This window comes from Scyliorhinus torazame, chromosome 17, assembly GCF_047496885.1.
Source record: "Scyliorhinus torazame isolate Kashiwa2021f chromosome 17, sScyTor2.1, whole genome shotgun sequence".
Classification (NCBI taxonomy): domain Eukaryota; kingdom Metazoa; phylum Chordata; class Chondrichthyes; order Carcharhiniformes; family Scyliorhinidae; genus Scyliorhinus; species Scyliorhinus torazame.
In genome coordinates, this window is record NC_092723.1 from 146,788,733 (window position 1) to 146,813,269 (window position 24,537).

The window sequence follows — 24,537 nt, forward strand, 5'->3', positions numbered from 1 at the left end:
GTCCCGCCCAGAAATTGCCTGACCCGCCGGCGTAAATCAAACCTGGTATTTACCGGCGGGACCAGGCGGCGTGGGCGGGCTCCGGGGTCCTGGGGGGGGGGGGGCGCTGGGCGATCTGACCCCGAGGGGTGCCCCCACGGTGGCCTGGCCCACGATCGGGGCCCACCGATCCGCGGGCGGGCCTGTGCCGTGGGGGCACTCTTTCCCTTCCGCCTCCGCTACGGCCTCCACCATGGCGGAGGCGGAAGAGACTCTCCCCACTGCGCATGCGCGGGAAACTGTCAGCGCCCGCTGACGCTCCCGCGCATGCGCCGCATTTCCGCGCCAGCTGGCAGGGCAACAAACGCCATTTCCGCCAGCTGGCGGGGCGGAAATCCCTCCGGCGTTGGACTAGCCCCTCAATGTTGGGGCTAGGCCGCCAAAGATGCGGAGCATTCCGCACCTTTGGGCCGGCGCGATGCCCGTCTGATTGGCGCCGTTTTTGGCGCCAGTCGGCGGACATCGCGCCGCTGGTGGAGAATTCCGCCCCTTATGCTTCTCAAAACTTAAGTTTAGTTGCTGGAGAAAGTAGTATGAAAGACCAGCAATGATCAGCCAATGTCACTCTTTAGTTAGGTACACAGCTGGAATCACTCTTTCTCAAGCATAGTCTTTCACGGATAAATAACTGACACACCTCAGAAACTGCTCACATTCATGTCAGTACTATACGGAGAAAGATAATTCACCACCTATAAAAATTGCAGGAAAGCCCCACCATCTATCCCTCCATGGCACACAGGTAACATGTCACTGTCACATGTTAATAAGTATCTACCAAAACGTTAGCACCAATTGACAGTTACATGTTAGAAGTACGTATTAAAAAGTTAGTACTAATTGACAGTCATATTTACAAGAAATGCCTGATAAAATAGAAAATGACAGAAACTCTTCTATGGTTGAGGCTGACACACATTTTTGCGGGAAGAATGTATTTCTTGTACATCCAGTCCTATATACCTCACCTAGAGTGATCAACCACGTTCATGTAAAACAATCCAAAACACAATGGACTCAGTTTTAGCAGATTAGATGTTAACATTTTAATAATCTACCTTAACCTACCAACCCTCTGCATTTAATGGCGCAGGCAGCCAACCTGCTCACAGGAGGCAGGTTGGCAATTAAAATATTTTAATGGCCATAAGTTAACCTGCTTTGCAGGTTTTACTGTGGTTGGGCAGGTTTCTCAGACATTAGGAAACCTGGCAGCTGAAGGAAGCATGGAGAATACAATTGCCTTTACAGTACTGCTTGTGAGCCAGGAGGAGTGCTCTCCCTTTTACACCCTCCCCTCCCCCACACAAGCTCCCCAGCACCCATACAGAGATTCCCAGGATCAGGAATTGGATCTACCTGCTTGTGTGGCCTGTTCTGGAGTCCTCTCTGCCTGATTGGAAGTGAAGGCCGCCAGACCGATATCAAGGTAGGGAAGTTTTAAACTACATCAGATGCACACTGGAATTAAACCTCTGTAGGAAATGGGGAGACCTGGATTTCAAGGTTTCTTGCCCCAAAACTCCCACCCCCATGTAACACATGATTGTTAATATTCAGGCCAATGTCTTTTTAAAAAGTCAAAGCGTAAAACATTTCTTACTTACCCAATGTTTTCTATCCACATCTTCATCTGCATCCCATTTTCTTGTTAAAAATGGATGTTTTTTACTGATGATTTCTCCTTCAAAGAAGGTAGTAAGAGTTGGATATTCCTGTAACATTTAAAGTTGAAAAAAATAAGTAAAATGATGTCATTTCATTATCAACTCTCATACAAAAATCAGCTCTCATTATTATTTTTATTGGCAAAGACTATTTCCTAACTGTTAGATCAACAGCATAGGCATTATAAACTGTTGGCACCTATCAGGGATAAGAACAGATTAATGTCCTCTGAAAAGTTAGCTCCTCTATAATGTTGTGAATTTTTTCAAGGTCCGATAGACGATTTACAATATAAAGAGGATATTGCTAATTGTATGTTAATTACATTAAGATACATAGGTGCAGGGCATTGTTTAATTAAGTACTTTACACACATGTAAATAGGAGATCACGGCTGGTGGGCACTATGGGGGCTGAAGTGCTTCCTCAGCCCCCAAAATTACATTGTAATTTAATTTAGTAATGGTCCTTTATTTTTTTCTCTTTATTTTAAAGTGCCCCTTAGGGACTATCAACTTGTTTAACTTGTTTCTTTCCCCGATTAACTTTGTTAAATGTGTTTAATTGATCTACTCAAAAGAGTATAAATGGGGCACAGCAAGGTAACTGGGGGTTGGAGAAGGATGAGACAGAACAAAGTGAATAAAACTCTTTCTTGGTAAAGAAGAGCGAGATGTCTTGGTTTTGACTTCACCAACTGGCTTGGATTCTATTAACAGATAAAAGTTTCAATTTCGGGTAAAGTTTAGACTTAATTACTTTATAATCAGAGGTTGGAAATAGTGCACGGAATGGACCACCAAGGGATTGTGATGGTCCATTTGTCAAAATATCAGTTTTCTTTGCTTTGGGTAGATACTAAATTGAATATACATCTCCACTTAATATTAAATCCCCATTTGTGGGGGCTGCACGTGGCACTGTTGCTTATGGCGCTGAGGACCCGGGTTCGACCCAAAGATGTGCAGGGTCGGTGAATTAGCCACACTAAATTGCCCCTTAATTGGAAAAAAATAATTTAAAAACCAAAATCCCAATTTATACCAATGCTAATAGTTCAAACAAAGAATTCCTGCCACCATTGTCAAACTGCATTGAAACTCTGTAAAATCAGCCTTCCCACTGAATATCATCACTACTCCCAGATACTAGCTGCACTGTCACTCGAGATTAGCAGCTAGTATTGTCTTGAAAGCTGATTCTTTTTTTAAAATAAATTTAGTGTACCCAATTAATTTTTTCCAATTATGGGGCAATTTAGCATAGCCAATCCACCTAGCCTGCATATCTTTGGGTTGTTGGGGCGAAACCCACGCAAACACGGGGAGAATGTGCAAACTCCACACGGACAGTGACCCAGAGCCGGGATTGAACCTGGGACCTCGGTGCCGTGAGGCTGCAGGGATAACCCACTGCCCCACCGTGCTGCCCTGAAAGCTGATTCTTAAGTAAACCTAACCAGGAACTAAGAACAGCTCCCATCAATAAATGGAGTGGATCATTTAGATTGCTGGTCCTTGTATGGTTTGTGTTATGCACTGTTTTGCACCAAGCAGTATGGGCAACAGACAGTCTGATTCTGTAAATGTTGATCACGAGACTCCTCAACAATTGTCAACTCAGTCCTGCTCCAATAGCAGGAGGGAATGATCCGTAAATTCTATACCATGGCTTCCTCAATGGAGAAAATAACTTGCTACCTTGGTCCCAGGCTGCTCAACAGACCAGTAGTTACTCTGTATTTCACTAAAAAACATCCTCCTGTAAGGAGAGGGTTAATCAGACTGACTTGAAATTTATTAATGTTACACCACAATTGATTGTCCTGTACATTGTAGTAAATTTACCTATTAAACAGGGACATTTAGCCCATTTAAAACTTTTTAAAATCCAAAGTGTTGGAAATATTCAGCAGGTTTGGTAATCTGTGGAGAGTGCAATAGGGTTAATGTTTTGAGTCTTATGCAGAACTGGTAGAAATGTGATGGGTTTTATGACATTGAAGGGGATGAAAAGTCTTTTAGGATAGAGACAAGAGGAAATGGTAAAGATGTCCTCAAACAAAAAGCAACGGTCAATGACAAAATGATTAATAAAGACAAAGCATTTATCTAGAGCAAGGATGAATGGCAGAATAATGGACAGTTCTGTCCAAAAGCAAAAACATTAGAACCTGCACAAAAGGAAACAATCAAATAGGGGACAAAGTTCATGCTCTGAAATTGTTGAACTCCGTGTTGAGCCCAGAAGATTAGAGGAGGTGCTGTTAATCCAGCTTGTGTTGAGTCTCAGTGGAACACTGCAACAAGCCAAGGACAGAACTGTGAGCGTGAGAACAAGGTGATGAATTAAAATGGCAAACAACAGAAGGTCATGGTCATATTTGCTGGTTGAGCAGGAGTGACAAAAAGTGGTTACCAATCTGCGTTTTGTCTCCCCAGTGAAGTGGAAACTGCATTATGAGCAGCAGTTCCAGTACACTAAATTGAAAGAAGTACACATAAACTGCTGATTCACCTGAGAGGAACGTTTGGGGCATTTGATAGTGAGGAAAGGGAAGAGGTAAAACGGGCAGCTATTACACCCTCTGCGATTGCATAGGAAAGGAACAAGGTGTTGAGGTGATCAAGGAGTGGACCCGGGTATCATGGAAGAAATGGTTCCTTCGGAATACTGACTGTGGTGGGGTGGGGTTGACGAGGGTGGGGGGCTAGTAGGGAAGACGTTTGGTGCTGGAAATGCTGGAGGATGATCTATTAACACGCAAACCGTTTCCATATTTAAGTGAGGACAAGGGGAACCGCTATCACAATTTTGGGAGAGGGGAGTAGTGACTGAAATGTGGGAAATGGTTGAGGACCCTGTCAACCACATTATTTGGGTGGTGGGGGTGTGTGAAATCCTTGGTTGATGACAATGGGAGGCACATTAGAGATGCTGTTGTGGAAGGTTGTTGCATCAGACTCAACAGAGATGGATAAATTTGGAGAATGCAGTGGACTCCTTGCAGGGTACGAGGAGGTATAGGTGGTGGCATAGTGGTATTGTCACTGGGCTAGTAAACCAGAGACCCAGAATAATGCTCTGAGGACACAGGTTCAAATCTCGCCAATGCAGATGGTGAAATTAGAATTCAATAAAGATCTGGAATTAAATGTCTAATTTTTTTACATTTTAAATTTAGAGTACCCAATTCATTTTTTCCAATTAAGGGGCAATTTAGCGTGGTCAATCCACCTATCCTGCACATCTTTGGGTTGCAGGGGCGAAACCCACGCAAACACGGGGAGAATGTGCAAACTCCACACAGACAGTGACCCAGAGCCGGGATGTAACCTGGGACCGCGCCGCCATGAGGCAGCAGTGCTAACCACTGCGCCACCGTGCTGCCCGGAATTAAACGTCCAATGATAACAATGAAACCATTGCTGATTGTTGTAAAAACCTATCTGGTTCATGAATGTCCTTCAGGGAAGGAAATCTGCCCTCCTTATCTAGCCTGGCCTATACGTGACTCCAGATCCACAACAACGTGGTTGACTAACTGCCTCCTCAACGGCAATTAGGGATGGGCAATAAATGCGGGCCCCGCCTTCGACACCCATGTCCCATTAACAAATAAAAAAATATATAGTCTGAGTAGCTGTGTTACTACAATTAACACTCCCTTTGCCCTTTTTACGGCAACTTTGTAATTTAATCTTGCCTGACCTCTTTCAATCCTATCCCTGATCTTTACTTCAGTTCTTCCTCCCGCTCTTCCACACTCAGCAGGATAACATTTTTACCTTCCTTACGTTCTGAAGAAGCCAAACAAGACTTGAAACGTTAACTCTGTGTCTCTCACATAAATGCTACCAGATCTGCTGGGTATTTCCAGCACTGTTTTTAATTTTAAATTCCATCTACACCAGATGAGAGTACTTTTGCTCATGTCTTCAATTGTCTTGTGAGAACATGTCAAGAGTGCTGAATCAGTTTTATTGTCCCAGGTTTTTCATAGTTCTAGTGGCTGAACATACCACTATGTGTAATGCTGATCTATACAAATCAGAAGGACCAGATTAGATTTCTAATCTGTGCCAAGTTGGCCAAGTTCAATCAAGCTATTACCTGTGGCACAACAATTCCCTCAATTCCTCTTGGCTAAGGAGGAGAAAAAAAAAGTACAAATCCCAATTACTATCAGAAGTCTGCTGAAAACAACACATATGGTATTTGGGCAAGAACAGGATGGGCTTTACTGTGATGCTTTACTTTATCAGTCTACCGATACGCACTACCCAGACTAATACTTGGAAGAATGGCAACCCAAGAGCAATGGGCACTCTGCAACCGTAAACCAGCAAGTCAGCCCCATTGGGAGGAGAGACAAATTGGGACAAAAATATTTACTGATTCAGGGCACACCAAACTCCACACAGAACTTTGTTCTGCAATGCTGGTAGAACACACTGGGAATGTTCATCTTTCCTGCCAACTTACTACATAATGCAAGTCAGAAGTAAATATGCTGAAATGTAACTGAAAAATGAAGCTAATTGAACAATTGAAGAATTTTGTTCATTGATTTTTTTTTGTGGCAGATTATTGTACTTAATTCAGCATCACTTCTCTGAATGACTTACCTCAGTGAGCCCCTTGATCTTTAGGTATCCACAGAGAAAGGAGTTTTCCATATCAACGTGCTACAAAAATAAACAAACAGTTATTCAGAATTTGCTTTGCTTGCACTTACCAAAACAATGAGTCATAGAAAGTTATTTAGATGGACGAGGGGATTAGGGGAATGTTTTGAATAGAGATATTAAGTGCTTAAACATTTTGCCACGTGAAGTGATTGAAGAGAAAATGCCACAGGATAAACAGAAGAAATTGAGTAAAATTGAGCAGAGCTAAGGGAGTGTGCATTGTTTCATAGATTTTTTTCATAGAATTTACAGTGCAGAAGGAGGCCATTCAGCCCATCGAGTCTGCACCGGCTCTTAGAAAGAGCACCCCACCCAAGGTCCACACTCCACCCTATCCCCATAACCCAGTAACCCCACCCAACACGAAGGGCAATTTTGTACACTATGGGCAATTTAGCATGGCCAATCCACCTAACCTGCACATGGACTGGTGGAAACCGGAGAACCCGGAGGAAACCCACGCACACACGGGGAGAACGTGCAGACTCCCCACAGATAGTGACCCAAGCCGGGAATCGAACCTGGGACCCTGGAGCTGTGAAGCAATTGTGCTATCCACAATGCTACCGTGCTGCCCCCCTAATATTAATCAAGCAAATATCCTGCACAGACATGATGGATAGAATACCTTCTACACGTTAGTGATCCCCAGTGATGCTCAAGAAATGTGCAATATTTTTTCCTCCTGCAAATGCTGAACTATATCAGGGACAATTCCACACTTATCACCTCTGATTCTTTGCACCACGAGCAATAGAAGTTACAAGATTAAAACAGGCCATAAGGCCCATCCAATTTATCTGTGTTCATGTTCTTTATCAGCGAATAGTTATGATTAGATTAAGCACCTTGGTCCCACTATTTCTTCATGCCTTCTTCCTTAATCCATCTGTTCAATTTAATCCTGAATACTAATAGTTACTGCCTTAAGCACTAGCCCTGAAAATAAATTCAAAAGTTTCACAACTGCATATGGAGAAGTTTCTCCTGCCTTCGCCTTTACATTTCTTCCATTTAATCATGGAATGCCTAACCTGTCCAAACACTATTTCAAATATTATAATATCATCCAGTAATCTGGGTTCATCTCAAAAAGACTCAATTATGTCTCTTGATATTTGTATTCCCTCATACCAGGTAACATCCTGACATCTGCATTCCAACCTCTTCAAAGCCTGTTTATCCGTGGTTTTGATCATAAGGGCATCCACAATGGAAAGTTCCACATGGTATTCATAGCTTCTGCTGAAACCTTAAAATTTCACTTTACAACTATTGAGCTTGAAACTGTCCTTTACTATAAACTTAACTACACAAACAACTTCCACATTTTAAATGGACAAAGCTGCCAAATTGTACTTTTGGGTGTTTCTTCCCATCTTATGTAAATGCAGTACAAACATATCATATGTCGTCCTGCTTGTTAAGTAATTTGGTTTCATTTCAGAAGCATACAAAGAGTCACAGACTATAATATCACTGGCAGAAACAGATTATTACACCACCTATACAATAACAAATTGGAATGAGCTGCAAGTATAATAATACAGATGTAAGCCTCAAGAACCACTGTGCCAGACCGCAACCCCATCTTTCCACCACCAGGATCAGAGAGGCCGCTTTGTCAAATGTCATGTATACCTTTGCCTTAACTCATGTCCCTCAAGTCCAATTTTCCCCCAAACCATCCCACAGCCGGGGTAACTCTTGAAGTGAAATTGCAAAATCATTTCCACTGGTGTACCAATGTTATTGCATGCATTATTTCACGGTGATGACTGACGGCTGGAAAATGTGAGAAGTTCCGAAAACAGTTGGCTAGTAGCAAATTATCAAGCCGTCACTCAGCCAAGCAATTTGTATGGTATTACAAACTGGAAAAATGCAAAGCAAAGGTAGAATGGTTTACAAACCGTAGCAGGATCTAATTGCCCACTTATTCAATCTAGTGCATTCCAAAACTCAATAGGTAGTGGTCAAGTTCATAAGCATTTTAGCAATGTGGAATCCATCAAAACATACTTGTAGATAGTATAACGTTGGCATTGCTGTTCATATTAGTATCTTACTTGAAGTCAAATGGATATACTTTTAGCAATGGCTTTGAAATTGATTTTTTTTTTTAAAGTTTGATCGGATGCTTGCCAATGGGCACAATTGGGTATGGCATAAAATGGCTATGGCACAAGATCAATGACCAGAGGCTACAAATTCATATCCTCCACTACAACTTAACTTCTGAAATTGAATGTGTGGATATGGAAGCAAACCGGATTGTTGCAAAAATTCAACCAATGTCCAACAGGCAAGAGAGCCTGTCACTCTTACATGGTATGGCCAACATGCAGACAATGGGGGTTGGTTCTTCGTACCCTCAGAAGTGGTCAACGAATACACTCAGTTGTACAAATGATTGCTTCAAACAGAAGGTTTATTCAATCAAGGTAATTAGGGCTGGAAAATAAATGCCACCCCATATTTCTGACATCCAGAGAATAAAATGCCTGCAGTACAGTGTAAAAGAGTGAAAACAGGACTCAGCATCTGAAGGTACACAACAGTAGCACTGGTGCTGCAAATTAACAACCTCTTATAAGTAATTTCAACAAGCTATGTACTGCAGCTATATAAAAATCTCCAAAAACAGAGCTTTTGGCAAGGAGTGACAATCTAGTAAAGGAGTCAAGGAGGTCTGAAAATTACTACAGCAAATTGTCTGCAATTTGTAATGTTGTCAATCCTGTTTAATAACCATCTGTACGAGCAGCCAGGGCTATCCTTAACAACTGTACTCTCACTTTTTGCTGGTTAAGTAATTTCCTTGCAAAGGAAGTCAGATAAAAGTTGTTCCAAATGGCAGAAGATATGAACGGCATTAAAAAGGAAGAGCAATGTCAGTGAATATCTTTCAGTGATGCAACTTCCTTTTAAATTGAGAAACTTTGGAGAAAAGCCAAAGCTTCAAAACCAAAACTGAAAATAGGAGACAAATAAAATAACAGTTATATGACATTAATTTGGGGCTTTAAAAGGCTGTACCCTATAGGATGAAGGAAAAACAAAGTTTTGACATTAACATTGTTTTCTGGGGTACAGTCAAATGCAAAAGAAATTTATGTAAAATTAAATTTGCAAAAAATATTTGAAGAATGGTCAGTCTTCCACTTTTGGCACCCAGACATTGGGAGAGCCACAGCTGTCCTAAAATTCATACAAGTGTTCCCCTTCATTCATGTGACAACTCCAATTCCCATACAAGTCAGCCTTCAGCTTTGTTAAGTGAGGATGCCAAGTTATGAAAATATATTTATATATTGATTTGAAATGAAAATTGCTGCCACATCCACTACACATCATGAAGATTTGTGCTTTGTCAAATGTAGTTCAAAAACAGGTCAGAATGGAAACGCTGCTCAAATTCCCAGCTTTTTACTGTTGTTCCAAAAACGGTTGGCAGAGGACAACATGCCAAATTATCAAGTTTAACTTGCAAAGAAACAAGAGTGTTGAGGGTGGTGGGCTGGAAAAAGCTTGTGGTACAAGGCAGGGTTTCACTACATTGCATTGTTGACAATAATTACTGCAGTTATCTTAATGTTTTCATCCAAGTTGAGTCAACAAAAGCTCAGCTAGCGGAGCCATTTCAGTTGAATTCTGCACCTTGGCCAAGGAGAGGGAGATAAAAATCTCATCCATGATTTCCATATCATCTTCCAATGAACAGTTCCAGAAGCATGTGAATAGGATGAGCTGTGATCCCTCCATAATTCAACAGCCTATCAACAATCACTGCCTAATGTCACATGTTAAATTGGTGTCGTGCAGCTCGTAACTATAAAACCATATTTTATCATGAATGAGCACCTTCAGGTTAAAATAGTTGTCGGTGACACGGAACTTGGGCATTAAAAATATTTGTACTTCCTCAAAAAAAATGTTTGCACTATAGGGTGAAGGGAAGCCAAAGGAGTTTCAGATGTTTTCAGACCATGCGAAAGAATTGGATAGAGGAGGAGATTGGGCGAATTATTAATAGTGAGGCTGCAGGGAGGAGGAAGAGGTACAATAACTTGGAACAAAAGTGAAGTCAAAGGAACAGTGACAATAGGAGCGTTGATAAAATAGATCAAAGGCAAACAAAAATTCATCAACTTTTGATGAAGACTATTTCACCTTGAAAAAAACACAGTGAAGCAGATTACAACCAAAGGAAGACACACAGCTTTCTTGAATAATATTCTATTACTGGTGGTCATGAGGTATGCCAATGCAGCCTAGCACTAACTGAACAGATTTTCTTTCCCTGTGACGCCATTCCGGCTCCACTTGGAACGTCTCTACAAGAGCAGAATCCAGATTGTTAATTCATCACCAGGTGAATTCCAGGCACAAATACATTGCATCTCTCTATAAAACACAACAGATTGAAGCTTGAAATATAGTCATGTCATGTCAAAACTCTGCACTGGGATATCCAACCTGACCATATTCAATCTACAAAGCCAAATCACTCAGTTCTATTTGGATTTACATTTATTTGTTGACTTGTTCTATTTAAATTTTGAGCCATGGCAAGTTTGAAGTGCTGCTGCCTCATTGGTGGATAAGTCCTAAGCCAGAACACCAAGATGTGTTAATACCAGCAACTTCAGATATTCAAAAAAATACTGAACAAGGATTTAAATTGCAGATCCTAGTTTTCAATTAAAGGTTTTACCAGAGTACAGCAGATGGCTAGTTTTAAATTTCTACTGGCACCAGACCAATAATTAAGTGATTTACATGATGCAGATTATTCACTCCTGCACCTTCCTGGCTAACATTCAAGCAATATTATTTTGCTTCAATCATAGCAACCTGCAGGAACTTGCTGAAGAATTCAACATTCACAGTGCAGAAATGATATAATACATTACTCCCATTGGAGTATTTTGATGTGTATTCAGCCCAATTATATAGAGGCTGCTGCCTTGGGCCAAACTCTCAAGATCCCTCCAAATAAACTACAACTTATCAAGAACTCCCATCAGCTGCATCCTATCATACCTCAAGTAATTTCTCTATTATATGTGTCCTTGCAAAGCTTCACTTGCCTTCCAATGACAATCATCTTTCCCTACATCAGCAACCTCCACTACCCCGCATTCCAGGCAAATGTCTGCTCTTTCAACTCGAAATTGTTAGCATTCTCGCTCATTCAAACGTTTATTGAAAAAAAAACTTACTTCTTAATATTTGTTCACCTCTGATTTTTCTTCTAACATTCCTCCACATTCTTTTTTATCTGTGCGATGTACTTTGGGATGTCTTATTATTTTAGCGGCTCTATATAAATAGATGTTGTTTCTGACCATTAGCAGATCCTAGGTGCTAAAAGAATTGCAGGTTCCACAGTATCAGTCTATCAATGCCCTCAATGGTTGAAGGTGGATGGTATGTCCAAAATTGCTTCACCAGATACGGAGCAGGTTAGCTTGGCAAGAGTCAAGAAAGGCCTGAGTGCCTTTTACTGCTTAGCACTATCCAAAAATAACTCTCAGTTGGTCTATTATGGCCATTGTGTCGACCGCAACACTGATTTATTTAACCGACTGCAATGCTGTCAAAGTTGTCATGTCCTGTTTACAAATCTCTGTATCGTAAATGAAATGTACCTTTTATTGGAATTAAGGACATAAAATTTGAAGGACACCCGTAATAACTTCAGTCACAGATGCACATGCTATTATGCTTCCAACCATAAAATTCATAAACACTAACCATGAGTGGATTACACCACATGAAGGTTAGAAAGCCACTTTCTGATTTGACCTAGGACAATCAGAGAGAATGAGCAAAACACCTTTCAACTGGCCATGTTAAAAATTAAATTCAAACTTCTTTTTACTTATTTAGGTTTGGCTCGCCAGGGTCTTCTTGTGAAGCAATCCCAAAATCAGCAAAAACAAACATCTTAAGCATGTCTGATTTTAATGAGTTAGCCCATTATATTCACTTGCTTGACAAGATCTAGTCACAACACCAAAGGTTGAATGTATATCTCAAGCAGCAGAATAGGTCCAAGCAAAAGATTCTCAAATTCAGTGCAATCACCAGTAGTAAGGCCATATTGATAACAAAACGAATCCTGACAAAATATCATAAATCTGAAATATAAACCCCTCATTCGCCTCTCCACAGATGCTACCTGACGAGCTGAGTATTTTCGGCATTTTCTTTTATTTTTCAGATTTCAACAGTATTTTGCATTTTGTTTGACTGTTTCATTTACTATCACTTATCTTCCAAATGTTGCAACTTTGAAATTCTGCTCTTCTTTGATGTGATTTTTCTTTCTCTTCCACCCAGGTCAGCTTCATTGCTATCCCATCCTGTGTTCCTTAAAACATGCATTCACAGCTATTTCTCTTTTCTCAGCAACTGTCTCGCATTCTGACTTGCTCAACAGGGATTGTGGTTAAATGCCATGTTTTATTTTGTATCAAGCCATCCTCGCACTCACCTCTGTGACAGTGTAACTCTAAGGAATCTTGCAGTTTCAGAAGATTCACCCTCTCCCCTGGGTGCCACCGCATTAATGTTTTCAAACTTTCTCTTCACCAGGACAGACTTACTTTATTTGACTGCTACCCTGGCCTCCAGATCCTTTCTATGGGTTCTGATGAAGAGTCACAGCCCTCAAATATTAACCCCATTAACATCCTCTCTACAGATGCTGCCTGACTTAATATCCTCACCACAGATGCTGCCTGTCCTGACGTTTCCAGTATCTGCAGTATTTTGTTTTATGATAAAAGCACAGCGGCTCTGATCAGTACCAGCCAATCTGATGAAAGATGGCAACATTGCAAAAATATAGTTGCACAAGGAAAAACAAAAAGGGATGAGTAAAAGAATATGGTTGGTAGAATAATAGAAGACACTCAGTGGAAGGATAGGGAATGTTTAGAATTTGAATACGATTAAAAGATAGAACAAGATTGATAATGGGAATTTCAAGATGGTTTTCCACCAAAACCCCCGACAGACAGATCCACAAGTGTCTTAGATAGAGTACAGAAGGTCATTTAACCCATTGGGATTGTTCTTCGGCAGAGCTATTAAGCTACTCCCCTGGTCTTTCCCCAAAGCCTGTAATATTTTTCTCCAAGTATTTGTCCAATTTTCATTTGAATGCTCTATTGAATCAGCTGCCTTTCAGGCAACACAATCCTGTTCACTGCAGAAAAAAATGTTTTCTCATGTAGTCTCTAGTTCTTTTGGCAAATCGGTGTCCTCTGATTACCTACCCCAAAAAATATGGAGTCACCCATTTAAGACAGAGATGAGAAGATTTATTTTTCTCAGGGGTGAGCCTTTGTTTATTCCTTCCTCAAAAGGCAGTGGAAGCAGAATCTTTGAATGTTTCCCATGCAGATATAGATGCATTCTTGATAAAGAAGGGGGTGAAATATTATCACGGGTAGGTGGGAGGTTAGTCAGATCACCCATGATCTTATTGAATGGCGGAGAAGGCTCAAAGGGCCAAGTGAGTGGCCTACTCCTGCTCCTAACTCATAGATTCGTATGTACGTTTGTGTCCTCTTGCTGGTGGAAACAACTTCACCCTATTTACTCTGTCAAATGAGTCATGAAATGAAAATGAAAATCGCTTATTGTCACAAGTAGGCTTCAATGAAGTTACTGTGAAAAGCCCCTAGTCGCCACATTCCGGCGCCTGTTCAGGAAGGCTGTTACGGGAATTGAACCGTGCTGCTGGCCTGCCTTGGTCTGCTTTCAAAGCCAGCGATTTAGCCCTGTGCTAAACAGCCCCTTTAACACCTCGATCAAATCTCCTCTTAATAATAATATTTATTTGTGTCACAAGTAGGCTTACATTAACACTGCAATGAAGTTACTGTGAAAATACCCTCCTTTTAAAGCCAGATTCTTTTTTTTTTTAAAAATTGAGAGTACCCAATTCATTTTTTTTCAATTAAGGGGCAATTTGGCATGGCCAATCCACCTTTCCTCCCTTCCCACCACCCTCCTTTTCCTTCTCTCCCTACCATCCCCCTTCCTTTCCCTTCTGTTGGTACTGAGGCGAGGGTATCTGGTCTCTCCAGCCCAAAGTTTAATGCGTGTACAGTTTGCTTTTTGTACAACTGTGTTGTAAACTGTTTTAATAATCAGAGTATCCTACCCCCTCCCCCCCTCTCTGTACGTTGGGTCAGAGGGGAGGGTACCCTGTTTCTCCAACACAAAATTAGTGTTTGTACAGTTTGGCCTTGTATATATTTTTCACTGTTTTAATAAAAAGATATGGCCAATCCACCTACCCTGCACATCTTTGGGTTGTGGGGGCGAAACCCACACAAACACGAGGAGAATGTGCAAACTCTACACGGACAGTGACCCAGAGCCGGGATCGAACCTGGGACCTCGGTGCCGTGAGGCAGCAGTGCTGACCTCTGCACTACCGCGCTGCCCAAGGAGGCCAGATTCCCCACATAACTGAAGGCCCCATCCATGGTACCTTGCCAGTAAATCTCTTCTGCACCCTCTCCCTGGCCTTTATATGCTTCCCAAAATGTAGTGCTCCAAACTGAATGCAAGACCTCAGGGGAGTCCTGAACAGTGTATAATAAAGGTTTAGCACTTTAATAGAGACATGCAGATATTGAAGTGATTTTACAAAGGGGTAACGGTCAGTAGATATTTCAAAGCCATGACAAGATGGATACTCCATATGCTGGATAGTGGTGACACATATCGGCATTGAGACAGTGATATCAGAGGAAATCTGCATTGCATATTTCTACAGTTGTAAGAATAAGGATAGTAGGATAGAGTGAGGTAAACAGAAATGTCTGGTCAAGGTTATGTGCAAATTTCTGACAGAACTAATGGCAAGCCATGCAGGGATACAAGGAAATCGAGATCCAGTGGACTGGGAGAGCTATAAAACAAAGAAAGTATTGAGCGGTATAAAAAGGATGTATGAAAAAAACTTGCATACGATATCAAAATTAACAGCAAAAGTTTTTGTAAACATATTGAGACTGGTAAATAGCTACGGGAGCTCCTTGCAGCAAGACGCAAGTGATACTCCAATGGATGAGAAGAAAATGACAGATGTTAAACGAGTCCTGTGCATTGACTTTTATATAGAGTAAGATTTTAAAAATTAGTGGTACAATAGAAAAAAATAAATCAAGGGATATAATATAAATAAATAATGATGAAAATAACAGAACATATGACAAACAAATCTCCAGGACCTGATGGTTTCCATAAGAGGACATTAAAGAAAAGGTGCAGAAATCTTTTTTTCCCTAAATATAAATTTAGAGTACCCAATCTTTTTTTTCTGACTAAGGGGCAATTCATTGTGGCCAATTCACCTACCCTACACATCTTTGGGTTGTGGGGGTGAGACCCACGCAGACAGGGGGAGAATGTGCCAACTCCACATGGACAGTGACCCGGGGCCGGGATTGAAACCGGGTCCTCGACGCTGTGAGTCAGCAGTGCTAACCACTGCTCCACCCCCCCCTCCCTCCCTGTGAATGTTGTCTGTGCAGACTGCCAGGTAGCATTGGATAAGGTTCAGGACAAAGAATTATTAGCAAAAATGAAAGTGTGCTGAATTGTAGGCAACTTAAGAGTTGAGTTGAAGGTAAGGAACACAGAATAGGGGATAAAGGTAATCTATTCTGATTGCAGGGATGTGACAAATGGTGTTCCCCAGGTATCTGTATTGGAACCTCAGCTTTTTAATTTATCTATAACCAAGAAAGGGAGAGTCAAAAAGCCAAGGCAGGACGTACAGTGAATTGTAAATGAGAGTAGAAAGTTACTAAGAGTTAGACAGATTAAGTGCATGGATCAATGTGTGGCAAATGGAGTTTAATGTGGAGAAGTGAGAACTTGGATCCAAGTAAGACAATTCTAAATATTTTCTTCTCAGTGGCAGACGAGGATGAGTGGAAGAACAAAGAGATTTAGGTATCCACGCACTAAAAGCTAAGGGATAGGTATCGAAAGTAGTCAAAAAAGGGTAATTAAATATTAATCTTTATCTCTGGGGGGGGGGGGCTGAAACACAAAGTAGATTGTACGGAGTCTTGGCCAAATCACCGTCTAGAATAATGCTCCCAAATCTGGGCACCACATTACTTGAAGGATAGATTAGTCTTTGAGGAGGTACATCACAAATTCACCAGAAAGATACCAGGGCTCAAAGGGTTGAGAGGAATGGCTACATAAACTTGGTTTGTATTCTCTCAATATTAGTACGCTGCAGAAGATCTAACTGAGATAACTAAAATGATTCAATAGGTTAGAAACAGCAAAACTCTCCTGGTGAAATCCAAAACAAGGGAGCACAATATTAAAATTAGAGCGAGGTGATTCATGAGTGAAATCAGAAAGCATTTTTCCCACAAAAAGTGATGCAGATCTGGGATAATAGAAATACTCAAAACTGAGAATTAGAGATATTTATTGGGTAAAAGTATGGGTTTCGCCCCCACAACCCAAAGATGTGTAGGCTAGGTGGATTGGCCACGCTAAATCGCCCCTTAATTGGAAAAAATGAATTGGGTACTCTAAATTTTAAAAATAAATATGGATATATCTGCAGGGTAATTGGAGTTGAGCTGCAGATTAATCATGATCAGAATTTAATATGATCCGATTAAATGATGGAACAGGTTCTAGGGGCTGAATGACTCATTGTTCTGGGCCACAGAGGCAAATTTAGAGCTGCCACGGTAGAAACAAATTAGGTTAAGTCAGCAACAGAACATAAATTCAGTTCACATTTAATTACAAAGTTGATTTTTTAAAAAAATTGTTCAAATGTCACTCAGTGAATGCCAATTAGGTCGACAGATAAAGGAAGACACAAACTTCCAATGACATATATGTACTAGATGTGGAGATGCCGGCGTTGGACTGGGGTGAGCACATTAAGAAATCTTACAACACCAGGTTAAAGTCCAACAGGTTTGTTTCGAATCTCTAGCTTTTGGCGCACTGCTCCTTCCTCAGGTGAATATATGTATAAGCAGTGGGTGTGTGTGTCCGGATAAATCTGCAGCAAGGAAATCTATAAGAATGAGAGCACCAAACTGTAAATCTCCCAATATTATAAGAGTTATGGGGGCTGTATTGGAAACTGTTGCACCAAGATGCTGTCAGACCAGCTGAGTGTTTCCAACATTTGCTGATTTGGATCCCAACAACATTCTAGTGAGAAATGCATTCATTGGTAACTTCTGAAATGACGAGACACAGAGCTGACAGCTATCATTGGCAGGCAGGGACTGGTAATGAGGGGTTCGGAAAAGGAGTTGGTTTAATTAATGATCGAAAGGGTCCAACTTTGCTCTGATCTTTCTGACAAGCGCGGAGTTATCAACGGGGACATGGTGGTGGTAGTATTCACAGGAAAGGGGAGTGAAACAGATTGCAAACCCAATGTCAACACTGAAGTTTCGGAGTGACACTGATCATCACCTGAACGAGCGAAGAGAGGATTAGAGGTTGATGCGCAATTATAACTTTACCTGGAGCACCACTTCCACGTCATATGAGTTGCCTTTACTCTTCTGGTGCCCCCTGAACTTGGAGCCGCTGTACAGGAGCGTGGTGGCGACCCCAGGCTGCTGGGTGTTGATGGGGGGCGGCGGGATGAGCGAGGCCGACTCGGTGCGGACCGGCATCGCGCGATGTCACCCCGGCCCAGCCTCTGAGAGCGGGGAGAAGGGGAAGGAGGGGGTAAGGGAGGGGAGGGGGAAAGGCGGTGGGGAAATCAGCTTAGATATTGCAATATATCCGGCCCAGCACAACCTGCGTCGCCGCCGCTTCTCCTTCACAATCCCTGACAACGCGAGATGGCCGCAGTCCTCCCACTGCCGACGCAAGAGAGCAACACCGCCTCCTCCCATTGGCCGCTGACCGCCATCGCCGGTGGCCCGGAAGCATTGAGCTTTCCCATTGGCGGGAGGACGAGGAACAAGGTCACCGCTGGGCGACGATGAAAGCTCAGTTAGTGCGCACGCGCGCCCCCGAGCATCATGGGAGTTGTAGTCCTTTTGCGCCGACCCGTCAGCTCCCCTTGAACAATGACAGAATTGGCGGCTTTTCTGCTCGTGGGAGCGGGACACCTCTGCAAAATGCTATTATTTCACGAGATGAAATCTTACTGAACACCTTAACATCTCTGCACGTTACATCTACATTTCGTTCAGAATAAAAACCTTAATTTATCCCGCTCGTGCCGAGAACACAGTTAAAGATCCCAAGGTGCTTCACAGCAACCTTATAAAGCAAACAATTCCACATCGTGATATTAGGACGAAAGTTCGGGCAAGAGCAAGGATCAAAGGAAGTATAGGAGTTACAGATATGGCTCACCCTTGTTCGTCCAGTCCTGGAGTATGCAAGTTGTGTGTGGGATCCTTATTTGGCGAGAGATTTAAATAAGATTAAAGGGATCCAAAAACGTGTTGCACAAATCAGTATGGGAAATCCACCAATGTCATATCCTTTTAAAAAAATGTTTTTATTGTAATTTTTCAATTTTACAGAGTGAAACTTTTGTGTCCGATATTTACAATTTATACAGTTTATTTACATACATCTTTCTTGGCATATCTTCTCCCCTTCCCCCCTCCCTGTCCCCTCCTTGGTATCCCCCGTTTTCTCTCGCTGAGTTCCTGTTCTCTTCCCCACCCCCGCCCCCCATTTCGCGCGATTTTTGTTGCAGGCCTTGTGGGTTGGGTTGGCTTCCTGCCCCCTCTCCTCCCACTTCCCCCCTCCATGTTTCTCCCTGTGGCCCCCAAGGGTTTCCTCCCCTCTTCCCCCTTTGTACCGCCTTGTATTGTGTGTTCTTGCCTGCTCTCACCCATCTCTCCATCTTTCTCTAGTCGCTGTTGGCCTCGAACAGGTCTTGGATCAGGCCGATGAATTGCCCCCACGCTTTGTGGAAGCTCTCTTCCGACCCTTGGATGATGTACTTGATCTTCTCCAGATGGAGAAATTCCACCAGTTCTGCCAGCTGTGGGTGGTGCTGCTGATCGCCAGCCAATGTCACATCCTTGATCAAAGATTTGAAATGGAAATCAACACAGCATAAATGGGAGAAAAACAAACTGACCGTGTCCTACAAAATGTGAAATGTACTGGTGGGCAACAGAAACATGTACCTGGTGCCCTCTGGCAATGACAACAACATGAGGTAGCCATCCCACACAAACTCCAAAGACCATTTATTTCCAAGATAGTGTACCAACAATCTTTATTCCCAATGGACAATCCCACAATGGAAGAAGCTGCCAAAGGAAATTGTCGCATCTCTTGAAATCTTCAAGCCTATCCTATATTATTTCCATTTAAAGAATTTCATTATCACAACTACCATTTCAGCATTTAGCTAGCACTCCCCATGGTAAACAATGACAGCTAGAATATGGACATGTGTCTGCAATGCCAACACAGCAAAAACAGAAGTGAAGAAAGCAGTAAAGAATAGTTTATGGAGGTACATTCAGAGCTTAGAACTTGGCAGCCAAAGGCATAGCCATCAATGATAGTGTGAATATAATCAGGGATGCTCATTGATATCATTTGGCTGCAAGGAACCCATATCAGAGCAGAAGAAGCAAGCCATCATTCCATCAAAGGCTACAACCTCCTGTGCTGCCACCTGTTATATTCTGTGTTATGGCTGTGGCAAAGATCTACACAGAACATCTAGTACTTTGACTAGTATAATAGTTTATTAACAAGATGAACACGTGGAAAGGGAGCTAACAATTATAATACAAACCGTAACTAATAATTGAATTCAGTGAATTCTCCTGGAGCTAAGACGTACTGTTAGGTAATTTGGAAATTCTGAATTCTCCCTCTGTGTACCCGAACAGGCGCCGGAATGTGGTGACTAGGGGCTTTTCACAGTAACTTCATTGCAGTGTTAATATAAGCCTACTTGTGACAATAAAAATTATTATTATTACTTCTAGTGCGACTGTCCTCCAGTATGACTTACTACCAACTGCCAAATATTCTCGAGTCACATGGTAGATCTCTATCACCACCTGATGGTTGGAAGTCGAGTTGATAACAATATACATTAATAGATAACTATCTACAAAACTGTGCACAGGCATATCACCACATCCCCCTTCCTTTGGAAGTGTTAACATTTACAAATGTAACTGCTTTACAAAACATGATCTGCATAATAATTTTAACCAGGTCACATATGCAAATGTAACTGTGCTTTATAAAACATGATATGCATGATGATTTGAAACGTGTCCCTTATGTACAGTTTATTGCACGTTCAAAGCGACATTGTCTTCTTGGTCTCCTGAACATTGACCAGATGCTTGATTTCGCTCCATCTTGCGGAAGACCAGTTTTCTGGCTGGTCTTTGTGTCACCATCCCTTTCAGACTTTTGAAGTTATGCTTCCTGCTCTGTCTCCGTGTGCTTTCTTGTATATCGGCCTTCTTGTCGATGCTTGTGTCTTCACTGTCGTGGCTGCTACCCAGTCAACCAACTGTGTCCTGTGACTCTCTTACCCTTTCTTTTCTCTTTTATTTTCAGCTCTTTCCTTCTCCTTTTCTTCTTAACTGTTGTGGCGTCCTTCTTGTGACTGGACTCCGCCAAGCGATTAGCTGTTTCTGGATCCCTTGTTGCAATGGCTGCTTTTGGATATTTTGCTGTGAAAACTGTTTCTGGCCCTTCTGCCACAATGGCTGACTCTGGAGCCTTTGCTGGATTGAGGAGTTTTGGTTGATCCATGGTGCTTCCTCTCTAACGCTGTGCTGCATGCCCATCAACTGGTGAGGCATCCACTGTTGGCATAGTTTTGGACGCTTTTGCAGTTACAGGCAAGTCCACGACTTCAGGAATGATCTGCCAACCCTCACATTCTGGTATCTTAACTGGATCAATGTTCCCAACAGTAGGCGTTGTTTCTTCACTTTGTGTTTAACCTCAATGAGTGGCTCATCCTCATCCGATATGACGATATATGCTTCATCTTTCATTGGAGAACTGGATGAAAGTGTATCCATCTGTTCTTCCTTCTGTTCTTCCTTCAAGTCTTTTGGTGACTGGCCTCGCGTATTGGCGAATCCACTGCAGGAACCATTCCGTGGGCATAGGATGATTCATTGTACGTCCCTGGAGCAATTTCTCCAAAATGAGGTGTATTTATTCAGTTACCAGTCTGTTCACAGTTGATTTGCTTGCATCAGATTTATCTGCTGTTGCAATCTCACTTTCAGCCTCTGCATATGCCAGCTCAGAACTTTCACACTTATCGTTGTCCTGTGCAGATTGGATGCTGCTTGTGGTCACCTTATCACTACTGCCAAATGAACTAAATAGACTTTCATAGTCTTCCTCTTCTGGCTCATCGTCTGATTCTTCACTTTCATCATCGTAATCATAGTCATCGTAATTATCATCATCGTAATCATCATCATCTGCAATGGCTTCACCTGTAAAGTATGACATTGCTTGTGGAATTATGTTTTCATGCAAGAAATGGCCAATTTCAAAGTCAGCAGCGTGTCTTGCTGCAGAACCTTCATCCAACACTCCATGCTCTGGAAAATCAGGAGGACTGAAGAAATTGAAGAGAGTTTTTTGGTACAGTTTTTGTAACTGTTCTACCAGTGCCCCTACCCTTCTGCTTCTGCTTCGTTTTAATGGTTTTCAATGTGATGTCTTTTTTGTTCTTCCAGTCGATGTGGTAGCCTGTGCATCCTGTGATTTTTGGTTCATCAAAGAAGAAAAAATCTAACTCGTCAGGCTGAGACTCCATCTTGTACGTTTTTGTCACTACCTCATTTGTGAAATACTCATTTGGCTCAAACTTAAACTCCAGAATAAAGCTCATTGGCTGTCCTGGATCTGAACATTTTACGTTTACATCTTGCAGATGCTTTAGGATAGGCTCCTTATGCTCCTGTATCATGTCACTGAGCGAATCCACATTTTTGAAGATTGTTAACCAGAATTCCGGAATTCCCTTTGGCTCTTCCATCCCTTCATCTGGTTTATCTTCCTCCACTTTAACTTTTGCAATTATCTCATCAGATAACTGCACCATTCTACCTCATTACGAGTCACAATGATTCTCTGTCGCCGCGCTGCCTGGAATGTACAGCCGCTCAACAAGGTTCAGGGCCTCACACGTGACCGCTCCAATGATGGACTTTGTTCTGTGTCCACAATGGAAAATGCCATGATGTGACTTCTGTTGTCTACCCATGCTTTGAGCTCACATGCTCTCAGCATCGCAGTCTCATTCCCATTGTAGTCTTTCAGTCTTTTTTGTTCGAGTTACGACTTTCGGTTTAACCCGCAGCCTGTTCAAGTTGGCCCTCGCTCCTGTGTCAAGCTTGCATTTGATCAATGTGGCATTCAGCATCACTGGAATTCTCCATCTGTCTTCGATGGAATCAACATCACCATCACTATTGCTGCAACTGGTCAGTCAGACTTCTTCACTCTGCATGGGCGGCAAGGCAGCACAGAGGCTAGTACTGTTGCTTCAGAGTGGCAGGGTCTCAGGTTCGATTCCTGGCTTGGGTCACTGTCTGTGCAGAGTCTGACGTTCTCTCTGTGCCTGCGTGGATTTCCTCTGGGGGCTCCGGTTTCCTCCCACACGTGCCGAAAGACGTGCTGTTAGGGAAATTGGACATTCTGAATTCTCCCTCTGTGTACCCGAACAGACGCCGGAATGTGGCGAGGAGGGGCTTTGTACAACAACTTCATTGCAGTGTTAATGTAAGCCTACTTGTGACAATAAAGATTATTCTTATTATATTCGGACTCATCGTATCCTTAGTCAAAATCAGATCAACGAAAAACAGATCTTCAATGGACATCTCATCAATTGCGTTGACTGATCCTGTTTGGTCCACTGTTGGACGTGAAAAGCATTGCTTGGCAAAATGATTTGTTTTGCCACACTTGGAACACACCTTCCCAAATGCTGGACATTACCGTGGCCCGTGTCGATTGCCACATCGTGCATAAGATGGCGGATCCGGTTGGCCGCTTAAAATGGCCACCCGCACTGAGACCACATTTCTTATTCAACTGCATCAAAGTGCTTATGGCGCCGGTGTCTTCTTCCAGATTAGCGCCAAAAATTTTTACGTTGAGCGTACTGATCTGCTGTGCAGGTAGCTCACATGCATGACAAATCTTGGATCGAGTTTTCTAATTGAAGCTCTTCTTCCCTCAATAGTCTCTCACGTACCTTATCATTTGATATCCCTGACACTATATGATCACGGATCATCGACGACTTTAACGTATTAAAATTGCACGACTGAGCCTTCAATTGCAAGTCTGTTAAAAAACTATCAAAAGATTTGCCTGCCTTCTGGGTATGCGTATGAAATACATAACGTTCAAACTTTAGATTTTTCTTCGGAGAGCAATGCTGATCAAAGTACTTTATTACGTCATCAAAGTTCTTGCTTTCCACTTCGCTGTCGAACGCGAAGGTATTATGAATTTCTATTGCTTGAAGACCTGCTACCGTGCGCAGCTACACAATATGCTTCTCGTCAGGCTGCGCCGGCAGGCCAAGCACTGCAACCTAGAGTCTGAATAGCTGCTGGGAAAACATGCCAATTCGCATCTACATTACATTACCAGTGATCTGAAGCTGGTGGGGTGCCTTCAGGCCTTCCATCTCTAATTTTACAGACTTTCCATGCATTGAGTTTCAGTTGCCTGTAGTTTACCAGGTAGGTGGAAATATCTTCTTTTTTCTTCCTTCGGCCTGTTTTGTCCCGTCTTCTCCATTGTTATCTTCGTTTTTAAATATTCAAATTTTTCAACAGATTTTCAACAAACTCCACCCCCAACAAAAAGAAAGAAACAAGAACACAACATTCAAAAATTATACAAAAACTATACATTGGATTTCCCCCATATACAATAACCCCCCATATGACATTTAAAAGCACCAATAGGGAAGCCCCCCACACACCCAAACGCCCCCCCAAAAGTACCCCCCCACCCTCCCCCCCTCTTCCTCCCTCCCCCCTCTCCCTCCACCCCCCCCCCCCCCCCCCGTGGGCTGCTGCTGCTGCTGACCTCCTCCTAACGCTCA

The 24,537-nt window shown here is 42.3% G+C and overlaps 1 protein-coding gene, 1 long non-coding RNA gene and 1 pseudogene across 4 annotated transcripts in view; 1 reads left to right on the plus strand and 2 right to left on the minus strand.

Moving 5' to 3' along the window:
- The window catches only part of gid4 (GID complex subunit 4 homolog), a 54,636-nt gene extending 36,303 nt beyond the window's left edge, over positions 1 to 18,333 (minus strand). The window contains exons 1-3 of one of the 2 annotated variants that reach the window (XR_011935831.1): positions 17,951 to 18,333; positions 6,336 to 6,395; positions 1,647 to 1,754 (exon numbers count right to left, since the gene is read on the minus strand). Coding sequence is in view for 1 of the 2 variants with exons in the window: in XM_072481244.1 (XP_072337345.1) it covers positions 1,647 to 1,754; positions 6,336 to 6,395; positions 17,951 to 18,106 (324 nt within the window). In the remaining variant the exon portion in view is untranslated. The remainder of the gene's footprint in view (positions 1 to 1,646; positions 1,755 to 6,335; positions 6,396 to 17,950) is intronic. The other variant, XM_072481244.1, reaches the window with a different exon arrangement.
- Positions 17,801 to 20,403, plus strand: LOC140394231 (uncharacterized). 2 transcript variants are annotated; one of them, XR_011935833.1, is made up of 2 exons: positions 17,801 to 17,926; positions 19,313 to 20,403. It is a non-coding gene; the product is annotated as an uncharacterized lncRNA (long non-coding RNA). The 2 variants fall into 2 exon arrangements; XR_011935832.1 differs by lacking the exon at positions 17,801 to 17,926 and adding an exon at positions 18,556 to 18,821.
- A 1,208-nt stretch (positions 20,404 to 21,611) lies between these two features.
- On the minus strand, positions 21,612 to 23,191 carry LOC140393475 (nucleosome assembly protein 1-like 1-A; annotated as a pseudogene).
- Between the last annotated feature and the right edge of the window lie 1,346 nt (positions 23,192 to 24,537).